Source organism: Eretmochelys imbricata, chromosome 9 (assembly GCF_965152235.1).
Source record: "Eretmochelys imbricata isolate rEreImb1 chromosome 9, rEreImb1.hap1, whole genome shotgun sequence".
NCBI classification, from domain to species: domain Eukaryota; kingdom Metazoa; phylum Chordata; order Testudines; family Cheloniidae; genus Eretmochelys; species Eretmochelys imbricata.
This window is the reverse complement of record NC_135580.1, coordinates 44706145-44717964: the sequence shown is the minus strand read 5'-3', so window position 1 is coordinate 44717964 and position 11820 is coordinate 44706145. Positions and strand designations below refer to the sequence as shown.

Here is an 11820-nt window from a genome sequence, read left to right as displayed (position 1 = left end):
CGGCTTCGGCCCAGGCCCAGCGGGTCACAGGGGAGCTGGGGCCGGCCTCGATCTCCCCTGAGCCGCAGGCGAGGTGGGGCTGGCAGCGGCTCCGCTACGCCCGACCCAGGCGCCACGGCTCCCATTGGCGCCCCGCGGCGGCCGCCGGGCGGCTCGCCCCGCCCCTTCGCCGCCGTCCGCCTGCGCGGCTCCCGCCCCTCGCAGTGACTGGCAGCCGGAGCCGAGCAGGGCGCGGGGCCGATGGCGGCGCTCGCTGCGGCGGCTGCTGCACTGGGCGGCCGGGGGCCGCGCTGAGCGCTCGGGGCCGGCGGCCGGGCGGGGCGAGCAGCGGAGGCCGGTAGGCGGGGAGGCTGCGGCGCGGGGCTGGGGTAGCACGGCGAGGGGACGGCGCGGGGGCGGCCGCATGGCTCGGGGGCAGCAGGCGGGGCCTGCCCGGCGCCCTGCCCCCGGTGTGGGCTCTGCAGGGGCAATCGCCCCCGGGCCCCTGCCCTGCACCAGGGGGCGCCCTGGCTCTCCCCCCCCACCCCCCTCGCCCTGGGGCTGCGGCCTGGGACGGGGCTAGCTCCCCCCTGAGGCTGGGTCGGGCGCCGGTCGGGTCCCCGAACGGGCAGGGGGGTTGCGGTACGTGCAACTGGGGGGATGTGCGAGCCCATGGGCACCCCATGCCCAGGGCGCGCTGCTGCCCCCGCAGCCAGGAGACACAAAGGTGGCACATTTGCCTCCTCAGCGGGCGACGTGAGTGGCGGGGGAGGGTCATGCCCTGTTTGCAAGCAGCCATGTTCTCCCCAAATCCAGGGGTACGGGTAACCTCGTGGGGCCCTCCCTCTTTCTCTCCACATAAAGATCATCTAAGAATTTTTTTTCCCTTTCTCATTTCAAATTCAGGTCTTGTCTACCCCGCAAACTGTAAAGGCACCTGGAAGACTAGTGGTAACACAAATCACAGTTGAAAGCTGAGTAATTGAAAGAAAGTAACTTCTATTCTGACTCTTTAAAACGGCTTTTGTTAATGTCCGTTTAACTTCGGCAATAAAGGGGACATCTGTTCGAGATTCAACACTCCACTCCTTGGAAAAGGGCAGAGAGTTTAAAATCCACATTGGACACCTCCCACACGTTCCCTAGCAAAGGCAGGGGAAACCAGACTTTACGTTGCTGATATCTCAAAGGTAAAAAATAAAAGCACATGCAAAATGTTTATTGTAGCATGTGGCCGAACTATGCAGCTAAGATCAGCCATGTTTCTCGACTGTACCTGATTGTGAAAGGGCACTCATTTTAAACCTAGTTACAGTTGACACAAGCATACATGCTGTCATATCATTTTTTACTGTAGATTATTGAAATGAAAAATGCAGAGTTTTATGTTAAAGCAAATCCTTACGTAATTTCAGATCTCTAATGGCTTGTCTACATGGGGAACTTTTCTAGTTATACAAGTATAACTCACCTTGTGAACTCTCTTATTCTGGAATAAGAATGACTTTTTTGGGCTTAGTTTAAACCCCATCCAGAGCAACATAAATGAAACTGGAAAAAGGCACTCTCATTCTGGAATAAAAGTATCAAATCGGAGCCTTATACTGGTATATCTACAGTGGCTTAAATTCACACCCTACCTCATACCTGTATAACTTTCCTAGCTTTTTCTACTGGTGTTGCTTTTTTAAAAATCTTTTTTGCTTATTTGGACCTCAGCAGATTCACAATTATACTTGCCCAGTTTGTTGATACCAAAGAATGAATCAATTTGCATTGAACAAATTACTGTATAATAATTAGGTGAGAAAGAAAGGGGATGACAACTGACATGCTGATGAGAATCCTAGCTTTATTAGAATTGGGTATTAATCAGTTAATCCCAACAAATTTGGATGTTCTCTAAACACTGAAGAAGCACAGACACTCCAGTAATAAGAGATTGGATGATTCAGAGGATTAGAAACAGGATTCGGTGCCTTCACTTCAGTTGGTAACGAACATCCCTCACTAGTTTGTGGGAGAAAAGTTGGTGGTCTCTGATTACTTCTGACTGGCCAAATGTGCCTATTGCAAGTCCATGACAACTGGCTTCTTTGTTAGAAGTCTTGGCAAAGGGGCCAAGAAAAAAAAAGGTATGGAAAGTGAGCTCCTGTAAAGATGTTCCCTCCAGGTGAGGGATGAGATATCTTGCATTGCTGTAACTGTTCAGTGGCAAGATAGATAACGTCTGCTTTCTGGCCTGCCATCTCAGTAAAAAATTTACTTTAAAAAGGTACCACTGCCTGTGTTTGTAGAGAGAAACAAACCTGGATTTGGAGCTGCACTCTTCGATTGTACAGTAGTGTGTAACAAAATCAGAACAGGAACGATGTAGAGTTTTGAGCAGTTTGATAAATCACAGCTAGGAGCAATAAGGGAAACAGCCATTCAAAACATAGGCTTTCCTCTCTTACCAGTTGGAGGGCAGACTTCCCCTATTAAATCATGTGGCTTTAGAGGCCTGAAGTCAGTTCAATTGTCAATGTGGGTAATAACATGGATTTCTTTTTTTCTCCTCTCAGTGAAGCAGTCAAACTACCATGTCTGGAATCAAGAGAGTGATTGAGGAGAAGGACCCAGACTATGAGGAGATTTCAGTCACACATCCAAATAAACGTCACAAAGCAGCAGAACAGTCAGGTAGGAACTGTGTGTCATGGAATCTTATGGAACATAAAACTCTCCATGTACTGTACCCTGTGGAAGACTGCAGGTATTGAGCTCTATTAGCTGAGCAGACAAACCAGCGTTACATTAGAGTTACAGTGAGTACTGATGATAAGGAAGCAAATAATGCATAAAAATTGGGAGAATTCTTCTGTCAACCTAGTGCTATCTGTACTAGGGTTTATGGCAGTTTTGCTACATCTCTGAGGGGTGTATATTTTTCGCACCGCTGAGTGATGTAGCTAGATTGACCTAAGTTTTAGGTGTAGACCAGACCTAAGTAAAGAAACAAGACAGTGCTGACAGACAATGCATAGGCTCACACGATATAATTGGGTGGCAAACCATAGCTGGGAAGAGAAGGCTGTTGCTAATGTTTAGAGGTCTGAATCTTGCAGAAGCGGAGACAAATGATCATAATTTTGGCAGGTGAGGCCAATGAAGTGAAACTTGGAGAAGCAGCATAGGGGAGAGAGACTTGGGAGAAAGAGGCAGACAGGGAAGGTAAAATTGATGGAGGAAAGCTGGATGGATGGAAGAATACAGTGGAGAGTAGAGAAGAAGCAGCAGGGTGAATGGGTTTTCATTCAGCACAATGGAAAATGCTAAATTTGGGAACAATCCTATTGCCTGGCAGCTCTAGACAAGTTGAAGTGTTCTCTGAGCAAGTGAATGTCGCAGGACGTGGAGTGGGCTGAGCGACAACAGGCATAGCAGCTCTGAGCTGCTAGTGGGAGGGGAGGGGATGAGTGGAAGTAGAGCTGAAGGAACAGAATTGTCTGGGATCTGAGGAAGCTAAGGAGCTGGAGCAGAACAAAAGAACTGAGCTGCCAGGAGCGGGGAAGATGTTGACAACTATATAAGTAACTTGGACGTGAGACTAGGGGGAAGTGCACTAGTAGGCATGCCTGAGGCAGAGCTTTAGTTTGAATGTACTTGTCAGGTCTGGTTTACTTTGTTAAACTGGTGCAAACCCCTGTGTGGACAGTCTCCTAAATCTATTTAAACCTGGCTTATATCGATTTTTAGCTTAATTTGGTAAGCAATCCGAGTCAGTTGAAGTCAGTTTAAGAATTTTTGTTTGCACTGGTTTAACTAAGTCGGGTTTTAAATGGATTTACGTTAAACGAGTGCAGCTTTGAATGTAGACAAAGCTTAAAAGTTCTGATCCGAGGTTTGGGTGAGTGGGAGGAGGAGAGATTGACCTGGACTTTCAGCTACAGTCAGTTAACTTGAACCCAGTTACTTTTCCCGGAAAGGCAGTTTAATTTTCCAGCCAGGCCAGAGTGCCGTGTTCCATTTGTAACATATTGCAGAAACTGAGTTGTGGGCTGATGTAGCGGGAATTAAGGGCACCCATAAGGAGATCACAACAGCCCAATTTGTGGGCACTGTATTTCCTTGATGGACTCAGTCACCGTTGTGGCTGAAGTCTCTAACTTTCAGTTTCAAGGAGAGTAACTCTTAGTATTTGAGGCTTTGCAAAAATTAGATGATGCTATGCTGGGACTTGCATTAATGAAAGACTACCCTGCCCTTTTATATTCAAAGTTAAATTACTTTGACATGCGGGTGTCTTACTGTGGTACCGAGCATCTGATGCCATACTAGAGATTAAGGTGTTTGAGTGGGTCTCTGGCTTCGCAGTGAACTATTGTTCTAATTGATCATTGGGCAACAGTGAGTAAAACTCCACTAGTTTCTTTTTATTAAACGTGTTCGTTAAATTGCAGTTCAATCAGCTCCATTTGCAGAGAGACAGGGATATTATCCACTTTAGCAACAAAAGGATTTTTCAACCGTCAAACGTCACTTGTGTGTGACTTGAATTCAGAAAATTTGACCTCAAAATTCTCACCCAGGAGGTCCAGTAATTTTACCATTTGGGCTTATGGAACCGGAATGCTAATGTTTTCATCCCGACTGAGTTTTTCACAGGAAGGGAAGTGAGATAGTGTTCCTCTCTCTGGGTGTTGTCGCAAGAGTTTTGGGTTTGCTTGAAAGGCTTTTGCATCTGAGTATAATGGGAAACAAGCCTTTTTTTACCTTGCAATTTCAAATTGAGATAATTCAAATGGCTTGTTAAATCTGTTAGAGTTGCCAAATCCTACAACTACACTGGATCTAAGAGTTCAGATACATTTTTAGACTTCTCATTCGTGAAAATACTGATTTCATTCCGCAAGGTGAAGAAAAGTTTGAGCACATTTCCACGATTAAGCCAGCATACCTCACTAGAGTACAGCACATCCTCGTATTCTGAATCAGTTTTCTTGAGGAATGTTTGAAATGAGCAGTGATTCAACCCAGGTGCTCTAATCGAGTTTACAGTGGCCACCATGGTTGTCGTTACATTTTCCAAGTTTAGAAGTTTTCCACACAGAGCATGTTGGTGAATAATACAATGCAAGGCCATTGGCCTTTCAGCGTTACATGAATCACCAGCCTTGTACACCAGTCCAATCTTGTGGCCTACCATGTTCTTAGTGCTGTTCATGTTACCGTGGCAAGTTGATTTCAAGACAGACGGAGTTCCCTAATAGTATGGGCAAATCTCCAAAACAAGTCTTCACCAGTAGTTTTCCCATGAAGTGTCTGGAGCACCACAAACTCCTCAGTGTCTTGAAATGCCTTGTTTATTCCACAAATGACAATTAGCACCATCAGTAATGTCATTGCTTTCATCCAAAGCCATTGAAAAAATCTCACAATTTTGGATTTTTTCACAGAGCTGTTCTTTTAAATCTTCACCGATATCTTCTATTCTTCAAGTAAAAGTCTGGTGAGACAGACTTACTGCTTCAATAAGGTTCCTTTTGTTAGTACACGTTTCCTCCATAACCACATTCAGACACTTTTTTATGAACTCCCTGTTAGAAAAAGATCAACATTTAGTGCCCAGTAAATACACAATACAGTAGTTTGCCTTCACTTCTGTTGCATTTTCTTCTTGTTTTCTTAGCATTTGCTGTAAACTTCCAATTTCTTTTTTCAAAGACATGATCTTTGCAGTTTGTTATGCATCATACTTTTTCCTGTGTTTTGTGTCATAGTGTCTCTTGATGTTATATTCCTTCCACACTGCAACTGTTTATTTCTAAATGAGACATAATGATTGGCCTTGATGAGGACAAAAAAGAATTGATCGGTCCACTTACCTTGAAAAACATGACATTCAACGCTCAATTTTCATTTTTTTTTTTTGTTGGAGGCATTTTTGTGCGTCATCTGCTTTTACCTGCCAGTCAAAAGTATTGCATCTAGGGCAGACTACAGCTAATCTGTGCATGTCCAAAGATGTCTTCCTGAATTTTTATAGCAACAATCACTAAAGAAGTATATGTTTAATTGGTCCGGTTAGTCTGCAGCTGAGCTGCGAATGCAGAGAGTTATTTACAGGCTTGTTTTATATGAAACATGACACTTCAATTAAACAACCCATTCTTTATCGCATTTTTTTATACTTCCTTGTGTAAACTAAAATGATATAAACATGACAAGAAATACTAATGAATCAGCCGTTAGTGTATTATGTTGAAGCGGGCCATGGGCCTTATGAAATGTTCTGGTGGGTCGAAGGTTGGGCACCACTGCTTTATATCATAGTAGGATACAGCCTTCCCGTACCCATCTGTAGACTTCCTCTTTGGTGTGTGTGTGGTTCTGCCCCGTCATCCTCTTTGTATTTTGTTTGCATATTGATGCATATGTTTGTTACAGTCTAACGGCTATGTTGCAGTGTGTGTGGCTTTTTTTTCTCTTTTAATATTTACTACTTTTCAGATCTAATAGTAAACAGTGTCTCGTGACTGGTCTCCCACCTCAGTGCTTACAAGAAAAAAAAATCCTTGTAAAAACCAACTTATGTACATATTTTAAGAGAAATTATGTTCTGGTGCAGACCAGAAATAAAAAGAAATTGGCACTCAGTGCTAGAGATCCCTTTCATTGTGTTGTGCTCAGTTACTGTAAACTTTATTTTTCCTTCTATAACATTTCTTTTCACTTAGAACCTTTAGGATTGAACTATAAATCCTTGCCTCTGAAAACTTCCCTTTTACTTTAATGTGCTTTTTTGAACAGCTCGAGATGCTGCTGTACAGAAGATTGAGACAATTATTAAAGAGCAGTTTGCTGTTGAAATGAAGAATAAGGAACATGAGATTGAAGTCATAGATCAGGTATAAAGGTCTCTCTCTTAAAAGGAGATAAGTTAGAGGATCAGGAAGTATTGAAAAGTGCTGCAATAGCAGTACTTTATAATACAGTTTCTCTTCTTTTTGTAGCGCCTGCTTGAGGCAAGGAGGATGATGGATAAGCTTCGTGCCTGCATTGTGGCTAACTATTATGCTTCTGCTGGTCTCCTTAAAGTTGGAGAGGTAAAAATTTATTTTTGGAACAGTAAAACTTCAGAATATTTGCAAAGTTAGACTGCATAGTTTAGCCGCTGTGTAGCTTTCCTGTTCTGCTTTTGTGGTACAATCGTAAACGCTTGAAAGCTGAACTGTAAAACAAACGTGGTAACTGAATTGCGCACAACTTGTGCTGCCACAAAACAGGCTGCAGGGGCATTCAGCAGAGACAGATTTTAACTACGCTGTTAAATTATTTTATCCCAGAAACACTGTTCCCTCCTCTCCCTGAAAAACCATCACCACCCATGTTTTGTTTTCTGAAATGTAGTGTCTTTTCTACAGTGCTCATCACGGTATTAGTACACAGGACTTCACAACTATTAGTGAATTTATCTATGCAACACTCTTTAGAGTAGGACAGTATTATCCCATTTTACAGATTAGAACTGAGATAGAAGAGGGATTAATGATTTATCCAAGGTCACACAGGGAATCTGGCAGATTTGGGAACAGAAACCCAGATCTCCTGAGTCCCAGTCAGTGCCTTAACTTCAAAACCATCCTTACTTTTACACATGGAGCCCACTGTATTTATGACTTCACAGAATAATACCTGCAGTGAACCAGGGAGTACCAAGGAGATGTAATAAATGGGAGAAAGTGAATTTAGAAACAGCTAGCTAAAACTTACTTCCATGCTATGTGCCCCTGTGGTCTAGCAAGTTGGACTGTCAGGACGTGCTGTGTCTGGGTTTAACTGAAGTTTTGTTTTTGACTTGCAGTTCACCTTTAAATTGCTAATGTTTGGATTGAGGGTAATGTTTTATCTGTGTTCTAATAAAGGATGGAACTGCTGTGTCAAACTTTGGGCGTGTGGATGGAAACCATGGGTTTGCCTTACCTGCCTAGAGAATACCCAGATGCGTGGTTCTACTCAGCAGGGGTTGCTTTTGTTACACTAGTATCCTATTAGCACTTCCAGGTGGCTTTTTACAATTTTATTTTTTAAAATCCGACTCGCTTTTTGCCTCTTCAAACACATGTTGGTGAATTGGTATGGACAGAGAATTTGGTGGTGATGGGAGGAAAGTTTTTTTCTGGATTTCTGTGTTGACTATTCTGGATGACTGAGCTACTTCTGATCTTCAAGTGCTCCCTCTAGTACCACGGGGAAGGCACATTAACAATGGGTTTGTACTGCCCCCTCCCGCTTTCTGTATCTGTTCTGTCAGATGGAGAGTTTGTTTCCCCAATTTATCTGTGAGTCTGATGTGCTTCACAAATATTACATTCACTTCAGAAGTTGCTTAAGAAATCTTTACAAAAGTACAGCCATTGCCCCTGTTTTTTTCTACAGCTTTTGAGGTTTGTGCTGGGTGCTGAAGTTCAGATGCATTTCTGATTGAATTTGAGTTTCACTCAAAGGGTCTAACTTGCATGTTGGCCAGACCAAAGCTCCTTTCATTTTACAAGGCTGGTAGATTTTTTGCCATCTATGCAATGTTTTTAAGTAAGGGTTTGGTTTTATCGGCAGCTACCATAGTTTTGCTTTACTGTCTAGTAAAGTGTGTCAGTCTGTTGTAGTTTAATTCATTGTGTTCCCTTTTTAAATACCTGTGACCTTCCAGCAAGTTGTGTTTACAACATTCTTGATCTGCTGTAATTTAAAAATAAAAACCAGCTTTTCTGACCATGTGAACTTACTGCAGTACAGATGGGTTTTGAGATTTATAATTAAATATGGTTTCAGTTATTAACTTTTTTCCTGACATTTAGTAAGTCTCTTTGCTTAGAGGAGTATAAACAAAATGAGTTTTTGGTTATTTGCTCCTTTGATGCACAGAGAAGGCTGAAAGGTTTTTCATGGAATATTTTATGGGTAACTGGAGAATTAGTAGGATGATTACATCACAAATACCAAGGAAGTCAAAGCTCAGGATTCAGGAGGGGAAGAGAGAGCCTCTGACTGGCAATGTCTACACTAGCACTTTTGTCACTGTAACTTATGTTGCTCAGGGGTGTGGGAGAAAACCACACTCTTCTGAGTGACATAAGTTACACCGACAGAAGCGCCGGTGTGGACAGATCTCTGTTGGCAGGAGTCATCTCTCCCGCCAACATAGCTACTGCCGCTCTTTGGAGGTGGTTTAATTATATCAACGGGAGAGCTCTCTCTATCAGCATACAGCGGTTACACAAATGCTCTTACAGCGGCACAGCTGCATCAGTATAGCTATGTCGCTGTAAACTCGCTAGTGTAGACATGGCCAGACTGTCTAAAAAATTTGTTTTAATTAGTGAGTATTAGCGAGTATTTGAGGGAAGTGATTATTCTCCTCTATTTGGCACTGCTGAGGCCACATCTGGAGCCTTGTGTCCAGTTTTGGGCCCCCCACTGCAGAAAGGATGTGGACAAATTGGAGAGAGTTCAGCGGAGGGCAATGAAAATGATTAGGGGGCTGGGACACATGACATAGGAGGGGAGGCTGAGGGAACTGGACTTGTTTCGTCTACAGAAGAGAAGAGTGAGGGGGGATTTGATAGCAGCCTTCAACTACCTGAAGGGGGTTCCAAAGAGGATGAAGCTCCGCTGTTCTCTGTGGTGGCAGATGAGAGAACAAGGAGCAATAGTCTCAAGTTGCAGTGGGGGAGGTCTAGGTTGGATATTAGGAAACACTATTTCACTAGGAGGGTGGTGAAGCACTGAAATGGGTTACCTAGGGAAGTGGTGGAATCTCCATCTTTAGAGGTTTTTAAGGCCCAGCTTCACAAAGTCCTGGCTGGGATGATTTAGTTCGTGTTGGTCGTGCTTTGAGCAGGGGGTTGGACTAGATGACCTCCTGAGGTCTCTTCCAACCCTAATCTTCTATGATTCTATTAAACGCAATTGCCTAACAAACAGTTGGGAGGAAAGAGCTTTATTACCCATGGGATTTTTCGAAACACTGAAGTGCTTCTCACTGCCCTTAAGCACTGTTGAAAATTCCATCCCCCAAAGATTCAGAACCCCCATCTCCTACCTCTTCAGTTCAGGGCTGAGAAAGTTATTGCTCCAGGTCTCTCTCTCTCTTCCAAGGAGAGCTCCTTGATGAGGCAGATTTATATGCTTAAGGTTAAACTGGCAAGCAAGAAAAAGCCTCCTAGGCTTCCTTTATACATAATAAAAAAGCCAAAAGAGGGGCATTAACCCATTGTTGTCCTTTGCAGGTCACTTATAAAGGTACTCTGTTAAGGAAGGTAGGTCTAAGATGAGATCTAATATGCCTGGTTTGGTTTGCAGGCATGAGCAAGCATGTGACTCTTGACCCTCTGGTTACCTTCTGTGAGCAGGCAGGGCACTGATGCATGCAGCTTATCTCTTAGTCTTTTGCAGAATGCCAGTTGTATGAAGAATAAGAGTCTAATGCATTTAAATACCCTGCCTGACCACAGGAATAGAGCAGTGTACACGGTGTGACGTTACCACCTGTGTTATGGGAAAGTACATGCCTGCAAGCCTAAAGAAGCCAGTCTTGGTTTAATGTCATCCTGCAAAGTAGTCTGGGTGTGTTGCAATGGAGATTTTTTTTGGACCAAGGCATCTTTAGTGTTGGAGTAGGTTATTTGGCCCTCTTTTCTTGAGCAGTAGTCAGTTTTTCAATCATCATTTACCTATGATTAAATATTGGTTCTTTGTTTCTGTATGCTGATACTCTTCTCTTCATTTTCTGGCCAGTTTTATTTGAGCTGGAAAAAATAATGGATCTGCCTGAACTTTATTATTGCAGGGAGCTAAGACATGCGACTCTATGGTTTTTAATCATCCTTCAGTCAAGAAGTTCTTGGAATCGCCATCCAGATCCTCATCTCCTGCTAATCATGGCTCAGAAACTCCATCTGCTAACCATTCAGAAAGTGACTCATTATCTCAGCACAATGACTTCCTCCTGGAGAAAGACAATGGCAGTCTGGACATGGAAGAGCGATTGGCAAACAACCTGGATCAGAGACCAAGTAGAAATACCGGACGGGTAATGTAAAGCTGTGAAAAGGGGGTTGGCAGAAGGACAGAAGGTGTGTGTGGTCCCAGAAATTCCTTCCCAACTACCTGGAGGGCCTGTGCCAGCGTTGGCAGGGGACTAGGGTGAGGAGTATATTTTTCTCAACCCTGCTCTCTGGGAATATGTCTACATTGCAATAATAACCTGTGGCTGGCTTGGTCAGCTGACTCAGGTTGGCAGGCTGCAGGGCTATAAACTTGCAGTGTAGATGCTCAGATTGGAGCCCAGGCTCTGAGGCCCCAGGTCTCGGGGCCCAGGCTTCTCCCCGAATGTCTATACTGCAATTTTATAGCCCTGCAGCTCAAGCCTTGTGAGCCTGCATCAGCTGACCTGAGCTCTGAGACTCAGTATGGAAGATTTTTTTATCATGGTTTAGACATACTGTGGGGGTCCTTCCATGCCCCAACAGCAGGTTGTTCTGTTGCCTTTCGCTGATTGTGCAGACTTACTGAGGATAGGTCTTCACTACAGAATTAACTCAAGTTAACTCCTCTCAAGTTAGTTCCAGTGAGAGCAGCCTTGCTGTGAAATAATGCTTGAACTGCAGAGTGATCGGGTTGGCAGCTAATAAGTTAGACCAGTGGTTTTCAACTGGGGTACATTTGCCCCTGGGAGTACTCAAAGATCTTCCATGGGGTACTCAACTCATCTAGACAATGTTTCTCAACCTGCGGGTTACAGCCCCCATAGGGGTCGAGGGATGGGTTTAAGGGAGGTCACAAGTGCAGGGCCAGCAT

The 11820-nt window shown here is 44.0% G+C and overlaps 1 protein-coding gene across 4 annotated transcripts in view; it reads left to right on the top strand.

Moving 5' to 3' along the window:
- The first annotated feature begins 210 nt into the window (after positions 1-210).
- Positions 211-11820, top strand: part of YEATS2 (YEATS domain containing 2) — a 75394-nt gene continuing 63784 nt past the window's right edge. For 2 of the 4 annotated variants that reach the window (XM_077825862.1, XM_077825859.1), the window contains exons 1-6: positions 211-337; positions 886-1169; positions 2544-2661; positions 6772-6869; positions 6975-7067; positions 10811-11053. In XM_077825862.1, the coding sequence (XP_077681988.1) occupies positions 2562-2661; positions 6772-6869; positions 6975-7067; positions 10811-11053 (534 nt within the window). In that variant the 5' untranslated portion in view covers positions 211-337; positions 886-1169; positions 2544-2561. The remainder of the gene's footprint in view (positions 338-885; positions 1170-2543; positions 2662-6771; positions 6870-6974; positions 7068-10810; positions 11054-11820) is intronic. The other 2 variants (XM_077825860.1, XM_077825861.1) reach the window with 2 other exon arrangements.